At 45.7% G+C, this 22,113-nt stretch overlaps 1 protein-coding gene across 3 annotated transcripts; it reads left to right on the forward strand.

Annotated features, from left to right (window-relative positions):
• The first annotated feature begins 2,700 nt into the window (after positions 1-2,700).
• bcl6aa (BCL6A transcription repressor a) lies at positions 2,701-20,907 on the forward strand. Of its 3 annotated transcripts, XM_060834664.1 has the most exons (11): positions 2,723-2,742; positions 5,560-5,674; positions 7,597-7,638; positions 8,061-8,226; positions 9,587-9,808; positions 11,488-12,489; positions 12,798-12,979; positions 14,519-14,686; positions 14,809-14,939; positions 18,687-18,824; positions 19,942-20,907. In XM_060834664.1, exons 4-11 carry the CDS (start codon positions 8,063-8,065, stop codon positions 20,080-20,082), a joined length of 2,148 nt encoding a protein of 715 aa, XP_060690647.1. In that variant the 5' UTR covers positions 2,723-2,742; positions 5,560-5,674; positions 7,597-7,638; positions 8,061-8,062; the 3' UTR covers positions 20,083-20,907. The 3 variants fall into 3 exon arrangements, with proteins under 3 accessions (XP_060690648.1, XP_060690649.1, XP_060690647.1); XM_060834665.1 differs by lacking the exon at positions 5,560-5,674 and having other exon boundaries at positions 2,701-2,742; XM_060834666.1 differs by lacking the exons at positions 18,687-18,824; positions 19,942-20,907 and adding an exon at positions 18,029-18,201 and having other exon boundaries at positions 2,720-2,742.
• Positions 20,908-22,113: the final 1,206 nt, after the last annotated feature.

Here is a 22,113-nt window from a genome sequence, read left to right on the forward strand (position 1 = left end):
GTTACAGGCCTCCAGTCTGAAAAGCAACCCTCCTACACCACCCTCTGTCTCCTACCTTTGAGCCAGTTCGTACCCAAATGGCTAGTTCTCCCTGTATTCCATGCGATCTAACCTTGCTAACCAGTTTACCATGTGGAAGACTTGCCTTACTTAAATCCATATAGATCACATTGACTGCTCTGCCTTCGTTCCTTCTTCAAAAAACTCAAGTTAGTGCATGGGAAATTGTATTTCACAATCATTAAATAGTTTTTGCCTTTCCAAATGCAAGTAAATCCTGTCCTTAAATCCCCTCCAACTTCTTGCCCACCACTGATGTCATGCTCACCAATCTATAGATCTCTGACTTTTCCTTTTTTAAATAGTAGCACCATGTTAGCCAACTTCCAATCTTCCAGCACTTCATCTGTGGCTATCAATATACAAATATCTCAGCAATCACTTCGCTAGCTTCCCACAAAGTTCTAGGGTACACATGATCAGGTCCTGGGGATTTATCCATCTTTGTGTGTTTTAAGATGTCTAGCACCACTTCCTCTGTAAATTGAATACTTTTCAAAGTGTCACTATTTATTTCCCCACGTTCTCTCGCTTCCATATCCTTCTCCACAGTAAACACTAATGCAACATACTTGTTCAGTATCTCCCCCATCTTCTACGGTTCCACACATAGGTGGCTTTGCTGGTCTTTAAGGGGCATTTTTCTCTACCTAGTTAATCTTTTGTCACTAATGTATTTGTAGAATCCATTTGGATTCCTTAACCCTATTTGCTAAAGCTATCTCATGTCCCCTTTTAGCCCTCCTCAATTTCTCTAGTCATCCTGCATTCCCTACGCCTACCAGCCTTGCCCTTCACTCTAACAGGAACATACTTTCTTTGGACTCTAGTTAATTCATTTTTGAAGGCTTGCCACTTTCCACCTGTCCTTTTCCCTGTGACTATCCACAGTCAATCTTTTAAAGTTCTTACTTAATAATGCCAGTGAAGTAGCTATACTGAAACAGTTTGGCTAGGGCCATGGTAGGATTTGGAGCATAAATCTTCAGGGTTATTGTTAGAATTAAGTCAGGACCATTAGGTTTTGCAGTATCCCGTGCATCTGTTCTGGTCATCACATAACTGTAATCGCATCTTTTTTTTGTACAAAGTTAAAAATCACACAACACCAAGTTAACCTGGTGTTGTGTGATTTTTAACTTTGTACACCCCAGTCCAACAATGGCATCTCCAAATCTTTTTTGTAGACAGGATGCAGAAGAATTCACCAGGATCTTGCCCAGCCAGGAGCATTTCAGCTCTGAAGGGAAACTAGATAGATTGGGGTTTCCATAGAGCAGAGAAGCCTGAGGGGTACTTGATTGCCCCTAATAATCTTGTAAAATGCATAAACAGGGCGGATAGGGTGAAATGTTCCTCTGTATTAAATGCATCAATGACAACCAGGTACAGTTATAAGGTAAGGGGCAGAAGATTTAAAGGGATTTAAAAAGGAAGAATGTTTTTCACCCAAAGGGTGGGATGTGAACAGAAATTGTAATAGATGGAGACTCTTAAGATATTAAAGAAGTATTTAGATGATTATTTGAAGTGCCATTGCATAACATAGCCTTGTGCTGGACAATAACAGGTGGTTGATGATTCTTTCTCTGTTGCATAACCCTATGGCTTGTGTTCTTACTCACTTTCAACCAATCCCTGTGAAAGTGATTGGAAAAATAGTTTCACAAAAAAAAATCAACCCGTTCAGAGATGTTATTCATCACCTCTGGAGCCGGTGAGACTTGAACCCCGACCTCCTGGTCCAGCAGTAGGGACACTACCACTGTGCCACAAGAAGGCTGGCATTCTTCCCACGATTTGGCTAAAGATACATTTCGCGAGAATATTGACACTTCAATTTACCCCATCTTGATGCCACTTTTGTGCCAGTGAGAGGACTCTGCTCTCATTATAGATTAACGAAACCTCTTTGGCTCCATTGGAAAATGTTCTATTCATAAATTCGCTGAACATTGCAAAGTTCACTCGGCAACCTTTCAAAGTAAGAAGCAATGATTTTTTTTGCACCATCGCACACTGTACTGCGCGCATCCTTGCAGCGGCTCCTCGTCGCCCCAGTCTGGGATGTCAATCAGCTGCATGGCCACGCCCCCTCGGGCTGTCAGTCGCACGGCGGCTCTTTTCCGGAAGGTGGGATGTCAATCAGCTGTTGGCACCGCCCCAAACCGCCCCTCATCCTCGATCCCGCCCCGGACCTGTTGACGACGACCACGCCCCTTCGTTACGCCCACTCCCCCACTGTAGCCGCGCCCCTTCAGGTGGCCCCGCCCCTACATTTACCACCCCTCAAGTCCCCGCCCCCCGATTCTCAGAATTCGGATTCAATGTATCCATTTCAGTCTCAACGTCACTGTTGGCCCAGCCACGTGATGAGCCAAACCATCCACCTGAGTTAGTGGGGGGAAATTCGCAAACAGCAGACTCCTGAGCACCATCAATAAACCCTGAAACCGGCGGTGGTCTCCAGGAGTAATTATTGTATACTTACCACATCACTAAACGTGGAATTCACGACTTGTAATGGCGCCATGGTGTATATTGTGTACCGGCAAGTCTATGTACACCCCTCCCCCTTCTCGAATGGTTGGGCCCACAGCTCAAATTCGCGGAATTGCCGGGCGCCGATTCTAAGAAGCGACGGCGGTTCCTGGAAGGAGCGGCCCGGGTTTCCAGGAACAGGTGACTGGCCGAAGGCTGGGAGAGGCAGGGCCGGATCCGGGGAGAGGGACTGAGAAAAGGACAGGGACAAGGGGAGCTAGGATTGGAACAGTGCGGAACCCACTCTCCATTTCTCACTTCCCCGGGCTGTAGCCATCAGTTTCCCCGGCCCCCTGGTGCCAGTGTCTTCCGCTCCCCAGCCCCGGCCTCTCTCGCTCTCAGTTGTAGAGTCTATCCCTGCCTCTATGTCTGTTTGTGTCCCTTACTCCCTGCGTCTCCGTACAGGAGTGTCACTCTCTTTCTCGGTCCCTGACTTATTTTCCCCGCAAGACTCCTGCATACTCGCCTCTCCTTTCCCCCCTCTGTCTCTCTCCCAGCCCCTGATTCCCGTACAGAGTCTGTCTCTCCACTCCAGCTTCTCCCGCTGGCCCTTTCTGAGTCTCCCCATCCCGGTGTCTGTCTGTCCGTCCCTCCGTCACCCACAGGAGTTGCCCTCAGTGTCTGTTGTCCCCCTTTCTGTTCTCCAGCCTCTGGTTGTGCAGACCCCCTCCCTTGATCCGTGAGCGGACTCGGCTGTCACTGACAGCCTCGAATCTGTTTGTTGTGACCGCTTCCCCTCTTCTGCCTTGGGGGATCTGTTGAACTTGACCCCGGGAGTCGAAGCATGGGCGAGGGTGACCGCTCTCGGTCCTGGGGTGCCGCGATCAGGAATATTCAAACCACAAACCCCTCGCAACCGGTGCCAGGTCCGGGCTTACCCAGGAGAGGTGAAGCGTCGGTTCCTGAGCTCCGGGATCGGGGCTCACACAGAACCGAACGGCTCCCCTATACACTTGGCGGAATCCGTTCCCCGGCGGCGGATTCTCGGAGAGTCCGGCGGTCTCGTCCCTTGTGTGGTTTTTTTTGGGGGGGCTCGGATTCCCGGGATGCGGGGGAAGTGTTGGGGTTCGCAGTTGGGAGGGGGATGCAGAAGTCCACGGGATGTGCCCCTTTCTCTGGTCAGGGTTGTGTTTCGGGTTTTTTTGGAGCTAATCTTTCCCCGGGGGAAGGGGAGGCGGCTGGAGGGTCCAGACGCCGCGCTCTCTCTCTCTCCCTCTCTCTCTGGCGCCGGAAAGTTTTGGGGACAGAATATCGCGATTATTTTCGGAATACTGGTGTTGACAGAAACTGCTGCTCCGCCGCTTGGTTCCGCGTGAACGGCCCCAGCCGCTTGTGTAACATTTGCTCAGCAAATATTGCCAGAGGCAGCCCCGGGGTGTTGGGGGAGAGAGAGAGACGGAGCCCGGGCTAGCTGGCCGGGGGAGAAGTGGGGGTAGACACGGGTTCAGGGAGCCCGGGCAGGGCCGGGCGTTGGAGGAGCGTCTTGTGTTGGCGTCCGCGGTCCGCTCGGAGATTGCCGGCGGCATCCGCGCACTGGTCCCCGATCACTAAGCCGCCCGTTCCCGGGAGGTTTAAACCCAGTGACAGGACTCAGATTGGGATCCTCTTTCGGAATAATCCCCCAAATTGGTCAGACTGTAGCACCCTGGTCCACTTGTGATGTTTGATGGGGGGAGAGGATGTGGGGTGGTGATGAAGGGCAGAGGGGGGCCATTCGGGCCATCTTTTCCGTCCTAGCCCCAAAGGAATCGGAGTCTCTCGTTAACTCATTAAGTCCCGCCTACATGTCACAGGAGGCAGTTCAGCCCGTCCCCAGCCTGCTTTCCCATTTCGACGCTCAGCTTGGGTACCTCCGTGATTTCAGGGATCCCCCCCCCCCCTTGCCCCGGTTTGAAATGTTCCGCCGTCAAACTGTCGGCGACAGTGACTTGAGAGAATTCCCGTGGGAATATTGAGGCTGCCTTGTTACCCCGGCCTGGTGGTACTCTCCTCACCCACCAACTCCTATCCCCCTCACCCACCAACTCCCCTCCCTTTCTCCCCCATTCTGCCCCTCCACCCTGATCCATGTGACACCCCATCCCTTCATCCAGGATCCCTGTGACACCCCCATTCTGGCTCTTGCCCCCTCCCCTTCCCCCATATGTGACACCCCCTCCCTATCTCTCCCCACCCTCCCCCTCCCTATCCTGACCCCCGGGGGTCCCTGTGACACCCCACCCTGTCCCATGTGAACTTCCTGATCCCGGAACCATGTCAATGAGAAACGCCCTCTCCTCATAGACCCCCCCCGAGGCAATAACCGGGTCCACTCATCACCTCCCGCTGTCCGCGAAATCCCCCGGGGGGAGGGGGGTGGGAGAAGAGTCTGGACGGTGTGCCGGGGCGAGGCCTTGAGCGGGTTGGGATCGAGTCCGAGGGAGGGGAGGAACTCGCCCTTTTGGAAACGGGACCGAGTTCACGAAAAGTAACCCCAGACCGCCACCTGCCGGCCTCCGTCGGTACTGCCCTGGAGCCTGGTGGTGGTGGGGACCGAGTGTCTGCGGGGTGGGTGGGTGGCTGAAGGGCAGAGTAAGTGGGACAAGGGAAGGCATATACCCAAGGTGTGGTGGCAGCAGAGGGGATCTAGGGAAGAGGGGTTGGTTTTGTCTAGTTTGGGGAGTGGGGGTGGAAGATTTTTGAAGTTGATTTGCCCAGGCACTCGTGGTTGTGGGGAGGAGATGAAGGGGAAGGAACCATGTGCCCCCTGCTGTTGCTCAGAGCTCAGAATTTGTCCCTTACCTGGGTTTGTCCCAAAGCTCATTTCTATTTCTGCCCAATGTCCACAAAACGTTAGCTGTAATGACAATCTCGTTTTTGTTTGTAATGCTGTGGAGGGATAAATATTGAGCTTAGGAAGTGGCAAGAACTTGCTGTTTCTTTCAAATATTGGGAGGCCGTCTTTTGCATCTGTTCAAGTATAACTGGGCCTGGTGTTCAACATCCAGTCTGGAAAAATGACATCACTGCCAGAGCAGGGCATCCCAGGTGGGCACAAACATGGCAGATGGAGTTCCCTACACAGCAGTGTGAGGTAATGCATTTCAGGAGGGCAGAAGAATAGGCTGGATGTTGAGGTGACATGGACTTTAGGTACCTAAAGGCACTGTCTCTGCAACACAGATCTGGGAGTTGGCGTGGGCTTGCTGTTAAATTTGGAGTGCTACCTAACTCTTATCTGACCCAGGGGCGAGTGAATCTGTGCTGATCCTTCCACCAACATCTGATGTTTAATGAGCTGCTGGATAACATGGACCATTTTTAACATGTGTGATTGCTGCCTGACTTTAACCTTCCCAAAATGTCCTGCTGGGTGTTGAGGACGCCCAGGAGCTTTTCGAAAAAAGTTGGTTGCAATTTTTCATTGAAAAATTATTGCTTGACTCCGTTTGTGTGTTTTGAATCTTGCCTGAAACTGTTAGAAGTTAGTGGGGAAAGAAAGGCCAGAAGTGTATGCGGGGACACAAATGTGGTCTTCCTAGACATTACCTTGGGGTGGATTGGCCCATTCCCAGGTTGGACAATCCTGTAGCAAAGCTTTGCTTCATTAGGGTGATGTTATGAAGCAACATACCCTCGGGACTAAAAATCCAAACACTTGCTCTTCTACTTTGTGTTTTTGGGGATCAATTTTTATTTAAGGGCAAGATCAGTTGTTGGATAGCAATCTGTACAGAGTTGAAAGTCCCCTGTACCTCCACTCCAAATTCCCTTAATTTCTAACCTCAGCTCTGCACTCTTTTGTCGCTGTCGTCTTCCCCAGTTGTGTGCAGCTTCCTACAGAGTATAGCTGCAGTAGTTTAAGAAAGCAGCTCACCACCACCTCCTACAGGCCATCTAAGGTTCGGCAATAAATGCTGACCCAGCCAGTGATACCTACTTCCCGTGAAGCACATCTAAAAACAGCTGGTCCTCTCACTCCTCGTGTATATTTGGAGTGTTTCCTGTAGCTGTGGGTGGAGTGATATTTTTAAATCAAACCAATTTTCAGAGTTTAGTTCAAACCTGTCTGGGAAATTTTCTTTAGAATCACAAAGTCTGCATGACCTGGTAATGATTATCTGTCACTTCTGAGAGAGCAAACCACACAAGGTGGAAAGATAGAATCAGAGGAGGCTCTCTACAATTCCTAAAACTGAAGATGCCACCTTTCCCCTGTGTTGGAGGTTTACCAGTTCATTTGGAAGGTTTTTCTGTGTCTTTTTAATACCTGCAATAAACCCAGCAGGGGAGTAGGGTGTTTGGGGGTGGTGGTTGTTGATTGTGATTGGGTTTGGTCCTTGATTTAGACCACCAGAGCTCCAGTTATGAAAAGATAAGGGAGATGCACGCATGGCCCTGTGCTGAGTTCATTCTGGCCTTTTTGCATGTGGAACAAAATTATTTTATTTGCCAGAGTTGGGACTTTGGACAACTTTGCAGTGGGACTGCTGGCACTTGAATATCAAATCCATCATTAAGACTGGGCTGGAACCAGTCCGAGTAATAGCTTGACTGAGGGACAACAGTAGCTGGTCCTATGTTCAGAGCCCCTGTCACTGCAGTTCAGTTGCATGCAAGACAATATTGTATTGGCTGCAGCCAGTATTGTCAAGTTGGTCCTGACAGTGCCTAATGCTCCATTGTTAACTCTCTTTGAGGAAGATCATTTTAATTCACACACTCTAACCTGTGTAATCATAAAAATGATCTTGTTTAGCTAGGATCGGAGCTGAGGAGTTGGGAATTGGTTTATCAGTAATACAACTCCCTCGCCATTGTAGAAACTCTGACCTGGTTGCTGTGGAATTGATATTTGGTTTGACATTTCTTGCCCTTTGCAAAGTTAGAGACTTGAATTTAAAGGTTGTTGGTTCTTTAAGGATGTCGTACAGAACATAGGCATCTTACTGGCTTTGAATGATGTGACTGAAACCACTTGTGACTCATCTTTGCATTTTCCTTTTCTGTTTTCAGACTTGTCACCGAACTGAACTCTGTAATAGGGCGCTGAATAGGGTAAGTGAAAACTTCAATGGGTCCCAGTTTGTTTCTTAAATTTGAATCTCTGAAAAATATTAGCCCTTGTACAGTTTGCTTGCATTTAGTATTCTTGGATTGCTAAAAGTCTGAGGACAATTTCAAACCAGCTGCTGTTTATATGCTGTGTACTTAGTATTGATCTTGATCTATGAGGGATGTAGACTGAATAGAATTGACTAAACAAGATGCAAGTTAGATAATAGTATCAAATAAGTTTCTTTTGGATAAAGTTGTGAAAGAATAGAGTCGCTCACTTAAGTCTGTCAATCTGAGCTTCAATTAACAGCAAAAGTGGAAATCCCATGGCAAATTGGAAGTAAATTATGACTTCAGTGCCGTTTTAGTTTCTCAGGATTGTCTTGATGTTGTGGGTGTAAATGTCTTTATTTGTGTTTCAGGCATGATGGCCTCTGCAGCAGATAGCTGCATCCAATTCACCAGACATGCGGGTGACGTGCTGTTTAACCTGAACAGGCTGCGGTCCCGAGACATTCTGACTGATGTCACTATCTTGGTGGATCACCAGCGTTTCCGAGCCCACAAGACAGTGCTCATGGCGTGCAGGTGGGGCCAGTGAAGATTGATTTTACTCAGACTCCTTAAAGTACAAAGCAGGTGTAGGAAAGGAATCGCTGGTGTCCCAGGTCAGAGGTTGACAGCTCTGACTGTGGGTCACATTCTTTCACAAGACAGCACTTTATAGCTGCAAACCCCCCAGAGCTGGACTGAGTGGGTAATGGGAGGGGGCACAATGCTGGTGAGGGATGATGGAGGACTATGGGCAGGGGTGGGAGGGAAGCAGATGCGCGGTGTCTTGGGGTTGGATTAAAGGGATATGCTGACCTATGGGAGCGGTGGATTGCAATATGGTGTTGGAATGGGAGATGGTGGGGCTATATAGAGACCTGTCTGAAGTGGATAGGGAAAGAAAGGTGGTGCTGTCTGGTGGGCTGAGGGAAGGGGGGGACACATTTGCTGTGAGGATGGGTGGGGGAGGGGCACAGACACGCCTTGGATACTCTGGTGGTGTAGTAGCCCTGTGCATGGGTTTTATCTTTTGGATGTGATCTTTATAACACAGCCTTGTTTGCATTTCTTTTCTGAATCTAAAAATTCAAGGGTGCTATTTGAAATATTTGACTCCTGTATCACTGTCCATCAATCTGTATCCTTGGCTGAAGCCAGTTGTTTCTAGGATCTCAGTATGTGCCCACTTGCTGCAACGGTAGTCGACATTTATAAAGTGTGTTTGGCTGTGGCTGTGCAACACTGAGTTGCTCCAAGATTGTGAAAGATGCGAAAGAAGTTAGACCTATCTTCAATACCATGCTGGAAAGTTGCCACAGAGTCACTCAGCTTGGAATCTCTGTGGGTCATTTTGGTTTCCAGTTACAGCAGAAAACTTGGCACTCTGCCTTGCTTCATGTAGCTCTCCTCCAGCCCGGCCTGAGGGTCAAATCTAGGTCCTTTGTCTGAAAAGATAAGAACTGACTGATTTACATTGAACCCTGACACCAATCTCTTCCCTGCCACTATCAACCCTTGCCTTGCCCCACCCTTTTTATTTAGAAGAGTGTCCTCCAACTTCGTCCCTGTGCATGACCATTCTAACCTTGCACAGCCAGCTAATTTCCTGGTGACCTGTTGTGAAGGAGCTTTCAGGAGGCTTAAAGTTATCTACTTGTCTCAAATGTAGTTTTTGTGATTGGTTGACGAGAATTACAATTTAGGGTAACTCTGGCAATGCCAATTTCCTTTCTGCCTGATCACATCACCAATATTAGATTAAGCAATGTCCATTTGAGCACAAGTTACAATATGCAACTTTGTGTTATATCAAGCAAGAACTTTGTGGAATCTGGAATGACATCAATGGCCCTCCCACTGTCCAGTGCTGACAAAATGCTGATTGTTTTCTTTCCAGTGGTCTTTTTTATGCCATCTTCACTGATCAGCTGAAGTTCAACTTGAATTTGATAAGTTTGGACCCAGATGTTGATGCAGAGGGATTTGGAATTCTTCTAGATTTTATGTATACATCCCGCCTGCCTCTGAGAGACAGCAGTATCATGGTAGTGATGAATACAGCTATTTACCTGCAAATGGACCATGTGGCCGACACATGCCGTAGATACCTACAGTCCAGGTGAGTCATTTGCCTACTTGTTTGAATATTGTCTAATACTGGCACACCCACACAATGGTGTCCTATCAGCAAATAGCAAGCTATTGTGAGCAGGTTGGAGTTTAGCAATTAAGAAATCTTGCTGCAGTTATAGGGATCTGCTGAAAACACTTGAACATTGACAGAATCTGTTTATACCATAGGCCATTCAACTCATCATATGCCTGCTAACCCTTTGAAAGAATTTGTGCATTGTCCCACGCACCCCTTTTGTGCATGATCCTCATGTTCCTCAATTGCAAATCACTGTCCTGATTTACATTTGAAATTACTTATAGAATGTGATCCCTTTTTGTGTCAAATGTTCACAATCACAACATCTTGGCATTCCCCTAATGTTTTGCCAATGGTTTTAAATCTGTTTTGAACCTGTGAGGACTGAAGCAGAGGTAGTCTAGTCCGCATCTTAAACTTGCTTGGCTATTCAATAAGATCGTGTCTGATGTGTTTGTGTGTTGAATTCTACATTCCCATCTACCCCATACCTTTGATTTCCTCTGCCTGTCAACAATCTGTCTACTTGTACCTTAAATATTTAATCCTACCTCCATTGTCTTCCAAGGTGGAGAGCACTAAAGTCTCTCAGCTATCTGAAGAGAAACAATTCCACTTCTGTCTGTCCTAAAGGGCAACCCTTATTTTAAACACACTGCCCCTAGATCTGGACTGACCCACAGGAGGAAACCTCTTTTCCATGCCCACCTTGTCAAGACCAGGATCTTGTGCATTTTAATCAAGTCTCTCCTCACTTCTCTTAAACCCCAGTGGAAACAAGTCCAGCCTATCCATCCTAACATCATAAGACAATCTGTTCATTTCAGGTATTAATCTAGTAAATCTCGTCTGTATGTTTATGTCCTTTCTTAAACAGAGACCAAAACTGCAATGTTTACAATGTGGTCCCACCAATGCCATTCTCCAGTGACATCCTTTTCTAAGGTCTCTGTCCATCAGTAATTGAACAATGTTATTAATAGCTTACTCCATAACCTAAAGCTCTGTTGGGCCACTGCCTTAAACTTCTCTGTTCCAAGGGGGTTTTGGAATTGGATGCATTTGGGACAGAAGTAAATACTTGTCTCGAAGGGGCTGCAGTGAAGGTTCACAAGATTTATTCCTGGAACAAACAATGATGAGAGACTGTGCAGGTTGGGCCTGTACGCTGGAGTTTAACAAAACGAAAGGTGATTGCACTGATTCCGGTGGCTTGCTACGGAGTAGTTGTTTCCCCTGGTTACAGAACCTAAAACTAAGTTCATAGTTTGAGTAAAGGGTAGGCTGTTTAGGACAGAGCCAGAAGATTTCTTCACTTGTGAATCCTGGAAGGTCCTCAGCTGCAGGCTGTAAATCCTAAAGTTAAGTGTATTTGAGACTGAGATTGATCAAATTTCTGTCCTGGATGGAATCATAGAGAAGGCAAGCTGAGTTGATACAACATCAGGCCTGATTTAAGATTAGGGAATGGAGGGAGGAAGGTTTTGGGGAAGGGGGTGAAAGACGTGGTTGGATGGAGACCTGAGATGGCTAGTTGACTGCATGGAGGAACAAAGACAACACCAAAGTCTGTTGGACAGATGAGTTTTGCCTGTAATAGTTGCCATTTTGTCAAATTGTTATAATCTTGATTTGTTTCCCAACAGTGAAGATATTTGTTCTACAATCAGTCCACCTCGACAGGAGTTTCTTCCCAGCAATGCAACGTTACCTCCAGAAACATTAAGCTTTCGAAAATCTGAAGTGACTGAAAACCTGCTTCGAGATGCATCAATCCCTGATGGGCGGGCTTTGGGCTCCAGTATCTACAATGTAATGACTCCCTCTCCACATCCATACTCTTTGTACAGCCATATCCCTGTTCACAGTTACTCTGCAAATCCTTACTTGATTAATGAGTTCAGAGATTGTCACATCCCTTTATCTGAAGTCCCCAAGCTCAGGAGATACCAGGGTAACTGTGTGCAGCATAATAGTGACACGGGTTTCACCAAGTACAACAGCAGGTCTGTCGCTGACGTTGCATCCAATGTTTGCCATGCAACTGTTTTCTCTCCCAGAGAGATCTGTAGGGAAAGTGATGCTAAAATGGATTTGCACTATAATCAAACTCCTAGCTCCAAAATGGCCTTGCAATCCTCTGCCAATAATGTGGCGAATTACCCTTCATCACTGAATGTTAACAGGAGGGTTGAAGAAAGCAATATTCCAAAAGAAGATAGGAGAGGACTCTTGGAATCCAGTAATCTGCCCGTTAATCATAAAGGCCCCTTGATTGGGCCTCGGAGCCCTCTGAAATCTGACTGCCATCCCAACTCCCCAACAGAATCGAGCAGCAGCAGGAATGCATTCAGGAGTCAGTGTTCTGAATCTCCCACCGCCAAGAGCCCCATCGACCCCAAAGCCTGTAACTGGAAAAAGTACAAATTCATTATCCTGAACTCATTGAACCAGAGCGCCAAAACTGAAAATGGCAGCCAGCTGGAACCCGAGAACAGCTCTCCTCCAACCTTCTCCGCCTCGCCTGCTCCTTTCCGTCAGTCTTCTGATGTTGAAACCCTGGGGAGCCAAACGCCAGCCAAGATGGATGTTGCTGGAGATGAGCTGCATGTCACTCAGGCCAGCAAACTCAACAGCATCGTCAACAGGTATATCTAACTTCAATCCTCCAGCCCAAAAAGGGGGTGTTTGATAGATTGTCATTGTAGACTCCTGGGAAGAGCTGTCTACATGCCTCTCATACTGTATCCCCTTGCATCACCCCCTCCCACACAAAGACAACCAATCTGATAGTAGCAATAAAGCCAAGCCTTTTGTTCTGTTTCTCCTCGTTTACCCCTCACGCTTCACCTGTGCACCTTGGGGAAAATTGATAAAAGCAAATTAAACAGTAGTGGGAATCTTTGTATTATGACCTGATTTGCAAAGGGTCTCATGCTGATCTATTCTGACTCAGGTCATCAGATGAGTCTTCACTGGATAACCAGCAGCCATCTCCTTTGGACACCTTTCCACGTAAATGTAGCTCATGTGAGTCACCAACTAACCAACACCCTGAGCTGTGCCGCCACACACCTGTGTCTCACCTGGCAGAAGAACTAACTGAGACGCAGTCTGAACTCTCGGACTCCAGCTCAGGTGAGGCTGGGGGTTGCAGCATTTGCGATATTTATTTTGCAGGAGGCTCATGCGTGCTGATTTGAATATGTGCAGACTGGAGAAGCGAGTGATTTAGAGCTTATTGTGCAGGGCTAAACTTGATGTGAGTTCAAATCCTCAAGTCAAGCTATGAATTTAATAAACTTGGATTGCCTACAGGAAAGGTAAAGCTGAGCAGCTATGTTTATAAAAAATAAAATGTAGGGGGCTCCCTGTCATTCTAGTCTTAATTTGACTTGATTTCCTTTGGACACTGAGAAATAAAAAGGCCCTTTTAAACTTAAAGGTGAAGCACTTTCTTTAAATGCAGCGAAGGCTCAGCTAAGATTAGAAATTGGGTTACTCAACTTATCTTTTAAAACCATCTCATTCCAAAGTTGGGGTGAGAAAGCAATTTACAGTTTATCCCTTGGTATTTTGCTCAAATTCCATTTGTCCGCTCACTCTGCTGCTGAGTGAGATCCACATTGTGGGAGTTGAATGTGTGGGGAGAAAGTCAAAGCATTGCTAAGAGGAAGTGGCATTTGATTAATCTAGAATTCTGTTAACTTATTATTTTCAGAATTTGTTCAGTCTGAACTACCCTGTATTTATTTTTCCTGTAACTGATTTTTATCTATAAACAGCAACTCTCATAATTAGCTTGCTTTTACACAAACCTGTTCTGCAGTTCTTCAACCATCAGTGTAAAATTTTCCTTTATTGCATCTGGGTGTTGCGCACGCTCTGTGGCTCTGAAGAACATAGAGTAGGAGAGCCCTTACCACCTGGTCTCAGCACAGTTTACATTTTTGCTTGGTGTGCTGGGAGCTTTGTGAACTTGACTCTGAAAGTGAGGATAGGTTCGGGGGAAGTTGGGGAGGTGCTTTCCCTTCTATTGTTTCATTTGATTTGTGTACAAGATCAGCATCCTTTAGCTCCCATACTGAGAGTCATAATACACAGAAGCAGCCCCTTTGATCCAACCCGTCCATGCTGACCAAGTTTTCTAAACGAAACTAGTCCAATTTGCCTGCGTTTGGCCCATGCCCTTCTAAACTTTTCTCATTCATGTACCTGTCTAAATGTCTTTTAAATGTTGTAATTGTATCTGCATCTGCCACTTCCTCTCTCAGTTCATTCCACAAATGAACCATCCTCTGTGAAAAATGTTAACCCTTAGGTATCTTTTTAAATATATTTTTCTCTCTCCTTAAAAATATGTTGAGTTTTGAACTCCCCAACACTGGGGAAAAGACCTTTTTTATTTGCTGCTGTGCACCGTCTATCTCCTGACCTCTGTAAAATTTGTACTTTGAATCTGTGCTTGAAAATAAATGAGGTATGGCATATCTCTGCCTTCAATCTCTCTCCATCTCCCAGCCTCATACTCTCCACTGCTGCATCCTGTTGGATTCTGAGGGGGTTGGGGGAGGGGGGGAGGTGACTAGGTGTTGTCCGGTTTCTCAGTATATCAGATTTTCTTTTTCCAAGTTTCACTCAGCCCTGGACTAATCCTGAGGTGTTTGTTTTGTTCAGAGAATGGATCGTTCTTCTGCAGTGAGTGTGACTGTAAATTCTCTGATGATGCTACACTCAAGAGACACATGGTCCAATCACACAGTGACAAGCCCTACAAATGTGACCGGTGTCAAGCTGCATTCCGTTACAAAGGGAATCTGGCGAGCCACAAAACTGTGCACACAGGTAGGCAGATGGTGAGGTTGGTCAGGTAACCTGGGTGAGAAGGGGGACGCTGGCAGATGGGGTGAGGGGTTTTTGAGTCCATCATCACCTCTAACGCCCTATTCTGCTTCTGCTTCATATAGGGGAGAAGCCATATCGCTGCAATATCTGTGGAGCTCAGTTTAATCGTCCAGCAAACCTGAAGACTCACACGCGCATTCATTCTGGGGAGAAACCGTACAAGTGCGAGACCTGTGGAGCACGGTTTGTCCAGGTCTGTATCCACCTTCGCTTTGCAACAGCCATCCAATAATTTGTACCCAGTGACTCCTTCCCCATAACCAGGCAAAATGTTTCACTTGCACATATTTCCCCCTTTTGAATGTTCTATTGAAATCTGTTTCCAGCACCTGTTCAGATGCCAACTTGTATATTTAAACCCAAAATAGTGCTGCAGTATCTGATAGAAAAACAGTTCACGTTTGAGTCCAGTGTTCTCTTTCTGATGAGGGGTGACTGGACTTGGAAATGTTAATTGTTTTTTGCTTGCAAGATATGCTGCCAGACCTGATGTGTTTCCTCCAGTAGTCTGTACATATGTCCCTTTTTTGTTATTGCCAGTGATCTTGTATCTGTCTTCTCTGGCCATTATTCCTCTCCCCTCAAAATTGGCCCTCTTTGACTGTTCTTAAATTACTTCGACTATTCAAGGTGTCCACAATGCTGAACCTTCTCAACTGAGTGAGCCCAGCTTCTCCAAACCCTCTCCGTTTACTGAAGTTCCTCACCTCCAGGACTGCCCTGTAAATGTCCTCTGAACGTTGCCATCCTCCTTTTTAAAGTTTGGTGCCTGGTATAGGCATGATGTTCTGGTTGAAGTTGAGCCAGTGATTTAGGAAGATTTAATGGAAGGTACTAGTGCTTTTTGTACTCTCCTACTTTCACCATGTAGGTGTGTGAAGGCCAGATCATCAGCTGAAACTTCTGCTTTTGAGTTGGAAACAGAATCTGGAGTGTGCAACAGAGAGTCTTAAGTTTGGTTGAATCAGGAGGATCTTCAGTCCGTTGTACCTGGTGCTGATTCTTTGGAATAGCTGTCGAGTCAGTCCAACTCTCCATAATCCTGTACCTTTTTGGCCCTGAACTGTTTGAGGGAATCACTGCGAGAAGATGATTGAATTAGAAGCCCACAGTACAGAAGAGGCTCTTTGGCCTATTGAGTCTGCAGTGACACAGAAGATTTCTCTTCATTTGCATAATATTCACTTTCTAGCACTTGGCTTATAGTTTTGAATATTCATGGTATTTCAAATGCTCATCCAAGTACTTTATTAAACAGTTGAGGTATCCTGCCTCAACTACACTCCCAGACAATGCATTCCAGATTCCTATCACTCTGGGTCAAAAAAAAGGTATTCCCCATATCCCCTCTTAAACCACCAACCTTTCATTCGTGAGTTTATATCCTCATTTTACTGACTTTTCAACTAAGGGGGACAGCTGCTTCCTATTTACCCTTTTCATGCCCCTCATAAACTTATGCCTCACATGGGTCCCCCCCGTCTTCTCTGCTCAAAAAAAGGTACCTGATCATATCCAGCCTCTTGTAACTAATCTGCTCCATTCCTGGTAATATCCTGGTGAATCTCCTCTGCGCTGGATAAGGTGCAGTTTTTTCCTTCCTATAGTGCAGTGACCAGAACTGCACAATATTTCAGCAGTGGCCTCACCGAAGACATGTACAGCTCCAACATATCCTCCCAGCTCTTATAATCTATGCCATGACTAATAAAAAGCAAGTGCCCAATAAGCTTCTCTAAACACCTTATTAACCTGTCCTCCTGCCTGCAGAGGTGTTCTGTAGATGAGCAGCCCTATAACCTGTGATCTTCCTAGTGTCCTGCGATTCATTTAATAATCCCTTGTCTTGTTGTTACTTACAGAATGTATCACCCCTCCATTATCAGAGTGAAGTTCCATTGGGCAGTGATCTGCCCTGCTGACCAATCCATTCATATCCTCCTTAACCTAACTCCTCCCCCCATATTGTCAAGCACCCAGCCAATCTTCTTGTCATCTGCAAACAAGCTCATCTCCCCACCCCCAAGATTTCCTTGTCGTCTTTTTTAATATTACAAACATAAAGGGACCCAGCACTGATCCCTGTGGTGTGCCACCGGACACCACTCCAGTTATATAAATAGTCTTCTTTTATCACAGTCCCAATGTAGATCCCATCTTGCCGAGTTACTGACTCCTAATGTTTTTACCTTTTATCAGTCTCCTTGTCAAAGGCTTTGAAATCCATATAAACTACATTTACTACGCTACCCTCATCTACACACCTGGTCTTCAGTTTACAAAATGCAATCAGATTTGTTCGATATCGCCTCTGACAAAGCCTGATCAAACCTTCCCTCTGCAGGAGGGGATTAATTCTGTTCTGAATTTTCTCTAATAGCTTCCCTACCACTGATTTGTGAGGCTCCTTGCTCTGTATTTCCCTGGTTTATCTCTACTGTCCTCCTTGAAAAGTGGAACCATATTTAAAATCTGATTGAAGATTTGTAGCTCGGGTATCCGTTGTTGTGGTTCTGCTCGCCGAGCTGGAAGTTTTTGCTGCAAACGTTTCGTTCCCTGGCTAGGGAACATCATCAGTGCTGTTGGAGCCTCGTGTGAAGCGCTGCTTTGATGTTTCTTCCGGTATTTATAGTGGTACCATATTAGCTGTCCTCCAGTCCTCTGGCAACTCCGTTGTGGCCAGAGAGGTTAAAAATTTGTCAGAGCCCCTGTAATTTGCCCCCCTGCCTCTCACAACAGCCTGGAATACAGCTTTCTCAGATCTGGTGATTTGTCCACTTGTCAGCTTGCCAAAACCTTCAATATCTTCCAGCTGACTGTCCAACTCCTCGAGAACCCGTTTGTCCCTCTTCCTAAATTCTGATTGGAGGAGTTTGTGGAAAAGACTGAAATTGGCTTGGCAAATTGGGATGAAGTCCTTTTGAGCAAAGGTTGATGGTTTAACCTATTTGCAACTTGATTTGAGCTTGAGACAGTTTTTTTTTAAAAGCAAATCCTAAGCAGCTGAAAGATAAATCTATTCTCTATGGTTTTGTTCATGAGAGTCTCTACTTTCTAAATGCCTAGGATCAGATAACTGCTGGTTGGTCATTGCAAGGTTTTGCTATCTGGTGCAGTATCTAAAATTATCACAAACTAAATAAAGTTTCAAGCTTAGTGTTTCAAGAAAGCAGAGAATGTGTGTTGGTGGGTACAGAAGCTGATTAAAAAGGAATTCCTGTTCTATCTAGTAATGGGTATTGGCTTTTTGGAAAATTTCTAATTTTGGTTGATTGGTCATAGAATTGAGGAACTTCGAGATCAATTCCCGGAATGGCGGGACTATCTTACGCTGAAAAATTGGAGCGACTGAGCTTGTATACCCTTGCGTTTAGAAGACTGACAGGGGATCTGATTGAGACGTATAAGATTATTAAAGGATTGGACACTCTGGAGGCAGGAAGCATATTTCCGCTGATGGGTGAGTCCCGAACCAGAGGACACAGTTTAAAAATAAGGGGTAGGCCACTTAGAACAGAGTTGAGCAGAAACTACTTCACCCAAAGAGTGGTGGGTGTATGGAATGCTTTGCCCCAGAAGGCTATGGATGCCAAGTCTCTGGATACTTTCAAGAAAGAGGTAGATAGAGCTCTTAAGGATAGTGGAATCAAGGGTTATGGGGATAAGGCAGGAACAGGATACTGATTGAGGATGATCAGCCATGATCATATTGAATGGTGGTGCTGGCTTGAAGGGCAGAATGGCCTACTCCTGCACCTATTGTCTATTAATGTGGGGAGACTGGAGAGGTTGCTGGAGTTCAGGGTAAGAAGAGCAACAGTTTCCAGTGACAGTGGCTTAATCACCAAGCATACCAATTAGTGAATCTGATTCTTGGACAGTTATGACAGATAAGTTTGCAGGGATGGCTGAACTCAATTTCAAACTTCTCTTTCCAAAGGTAGCACATCTCCGAGCTCATGTACTGATTCACACTGGAGAGAAACCGTATCCATGTGAAATCTGTGGGACTCGCTTTCGCCATCTGCAGACACTCAAGAGTCACCTTCGGATCCACACAGGAGAGAAGCCTTACCATGTAAGTAAACAGTGAGGATGCTGGGGCAGAGTTAGGTGGCAATATTGGTTACTTGTCCAGGGATAGTACCTCAAGCCTGGCGTTCAAATCCCACTGGAATAAGTGATCAAACTCAACTCTGAATCTGGGGGCTATCCAAGTAGTAATTAAAATGCAGGCAATTCCTTCACTGGATGGAGTCTTGTCATTTACTCCAGGATCCAAGCTTGGGTAGACAATTTGTCATGCATTTGAAACAATGACTCCCTCATACATGGTGAAAAGGATGGTCATTGAATCTACAGGATCGCTGACTCCCATTCCAATTGTGAGAGCAACTGCCTGCAGCTTTTTTTTGAGCAGAGAGCAGGTGAGAGTCTAACCCCTTCGTCCCTGGATTTCTGGAATATTTGCCCTCAGGATATTATTGGTGGGAATGGGGGTGATCCTTTCTGCAGTGAAATAGCAAGGGAATTTAAGATGTCAGTAGAAATGTTTTGTGGGATGGTTCTCTCGCGTACAGGGGGTGATGAGATGGGAGCTTGCTGCTGCATATGTCTGGATCTTTGTGCTCATGAATGACAGGATGTCACATGACAGATGAAAGTTGACACTCCGTGGTCCTGAAACTCCCCCATGTTTCTCAGTTACACTGAAATGTGACTTTGATAATGAGGAATGGCAAGTTTGAAACAGCTGAACAATCACTGGTATCACCGTAGGAAAAAGTGAACAAATAAGGGAAATAATCAATGTCCCAGTCATCTGTTTGAGGGAATCATTGATGGAGAGAGAGGTGATTGTCAGCAAATGGGATGGTGCCATAAGGTTTTCTACATCCTGAAAAAAGGCTCTTATTTTGACACTTCATTGGAAAGACTGCCCCTGTGGGCCAACTCTGCTGTCTTTACATAGCCCTCTCAATGTTAAACAAGATTATCAGCTTGGCTTGTGAGTTGGATCTCTGATCTGGGATGCAAACCCACTACCTTCCGAGAGGCTAGTTTTCCCTCTGCCCACATTGAAACCTCGACTTTCTCAAAAATCGCCAGATCCCTTTTTGAGATCAGTAATCAACGAGTATGAACATCTAGAATCTTTCTCATTCGCCAATTATTTCTTTCTTTTCTCTGTACAGTGTGAGAAATGTAATCTGCACTTTCGCCATAAGAGCCAGTTACGACTTCACCTGCGACAGAAGCATGGAGCCATCACCAACACGAAGGCCCAGTACCGTCAGCCTGTGGAGACACAATCTGATCTCTGCCAAGCTCGCTGAGTACTCTCAAACTTGGAACATTTGAGGAAAATTGACTTTGTTGAGGTGGTGGAATTTCTTTGAATTGTTAAGGGTTTTCATTCAATCTCCACGTGGCAAACTTTACAACAGGTGTCATCAGATAAAACTCTAACGGGTTTCTTAAGCTTGTGAAAAGAAGTGCTTGCAATTATTCTGGTTAATAGATATTGGAGTGTTTAGCTTTTAAAAGATGCCTCTCTGCTCTAATATAAAGAAATGTATGAATATATATATTTTTCCTGTGCAAAGCACAGCAGAGTTGTATTATTATATACGAGTGGGAAGGGTCGATATTTTTAACCAAAGTTTTAGCTATGGCAGTTACAGAATGATGCTTCAGACAGATTGTCTGCAGGCAGAGCACAGTCTGAACATCTTATTGCTTAAAGCACTTAAGATATTTTGTCTATTGTGAAAATTATATATGTGCTTTTGAAGTATTCTTTACAGTGGTTTCCAAAAAGTAAGGTTTACATTTGTCCAAATGCTGTATTCATTTTTCATTTGTGGTGTTCTTGTCTTGTTGATCAGAGCAGATCCATTGGTGCCTTCTACGTGCTAAAGCTGATTGTCCCAAAGGCCCTGATACTCCCTGACTTTTTGCACCTTCCTCATTCCTTTCCTTCCCTACCCTTTCTGTACTCCTCTCTCTTCTCCTGGATCCCTCAGTGCTCTGGGGTCACAGAGCTCCGCTGTGAGCTTCCAACACAATGTTGGCTTAAAAACTGGGCAATGATTTGAGAATTTTTATCACATACTGTACAATATAGCTGTAAGGATGTAATAAAGATATATCGCACTGTCCCAGGTTCATTGTCTGCTTCTGTTTAGGTATGCATTTCCCCTTCCCTGCACAAACTTTGGTTGCTCCCTATCAATTGGAGTGCTGTTTTGGGAAGGAAGTCTGCTTTTTATAAAGTCTGTGCCTACATGACCCCAGATCCAATCCAAAACTTGATGCAGTGCTGCAGGAGTCTTCATAAAGGTACAACAAAATTGCTCAACACCTCTCCTTCAAGAAATACAAGATTCAATGTTTGGTGCAGGCCATAGTTTGGACGTAGTCCCCTATTGATCTACAGTTCATTGTAGCCAGGAACAGCTTTCAGCAATTTATTGTTTTGGAGCAGTTAACAATCCAATCTAGAAAGATGTCGTCTTTAAATTGGATAGACTCCGAGAGAGCGAAGTTTGGCTCACTGTGTGCACCAGTGAGTGAAGTTTAGCTTGACATCTCAGGATTGTATTAGGTTAGATAATCAAAAGCTCAGAGGTAGGATTTGGTGTCTGTAGGGGAACTACAAATATTAATTTGCAGAAATAGATTCCTTTAACCTGCTGTCATTGGTAATATCAAGGCTGATTTGACCCACATCCTTACCTGCTCCAGATAATCAGTCACCCCCTTGTTTGCCATTAGATGTTTGCTAATTTAGAAGGATGAGGGGGAATCAGGCTGAAAATACGATTCTAAAAGGCTGCTTGACTGGGTGAAAGGTGGATGTTTTACACCTGCATGGAGAATCCAGAACCAGGAGCAGACTCCGATGCAGGACAATACATTTAGGACTGAGAAGGGGAAACGTCTTCAGACAGGCCAGTGAGCCTGTGGAATTCTCTACCACCGAAGGCTGAGTAGCTGAATATTCTCAAAGTTGTTGATTTTAAAGGCATCGAGGGCTATAAGGAGTATGATGCTGAGACAGAATCAGCCATGATCATGTGACATCAGAGCAGGCTGAAAAGGGCAGAATGGATCACTATTCCTGTTTGATGTGTTGCTGGAAAAGCGCAGCAGGTCAGGTAGCATCAAAGGAGCAGGTGAATCGACGTTTCGGGCCGCCTTCAGGCTTATGTCGATTCTCCTGTTTCTTTGATGCTGCCTGACCTGCTGCACTTTTCCAGCAACACATTTTTCAGCTCTGATCTCCAGCATCTGCAGTCCACATTTTCTCCCACTATTCCTGTTTGTCAACTTCTGCCTTAAAATCTTCTGAAGGCAGAGCAAGA

This window comes from Hemiscyllium ocellatum, chromosome 13 (assembly GCF_020745735.1).
Source record: "Hemiscyllium ocellatum isolate sHemOce1 chromosome 13, sHemOce1.pat.X.cur, whole genome shotgun sequence".
In the NCBI taxonomy this organism is placed as follows: domain Eukaryota; kingdom Metazoa; phylum Chordata; class Chondrichthyes; order Orectolobiformes; family Hemiscylliidae; genus Hemiscyllium; species Hemiscyllium ocellatum.

What these genes read in the sequence shown, in the direction of transcription:
- bcl6aa (XM_060834665.1), top strand. Translation starts at nt 8,063, where the DNA reads ATGATGGCCTCTGCAGCAGATAGCTGCATCCAATTCACCAGACATGCG. An exon ending in CTCAACAGCATCGTCAACAG is followed by an intron (nt 12,490 to 12,797) that starts GTATATCTAACT and finishes ATTCTGACTCAG; the next exon opens with GTCATCAGATGAGTCTTCAC. An exon ending in CCACAAAACTGTGCACACAG is followed by an intron (nt 14,687 to 14,808) that starts GTAGGCAGATGG and finishes TGCTTCATATAG; the next exon opens with GGGAGAAGCCATATCGCTGC.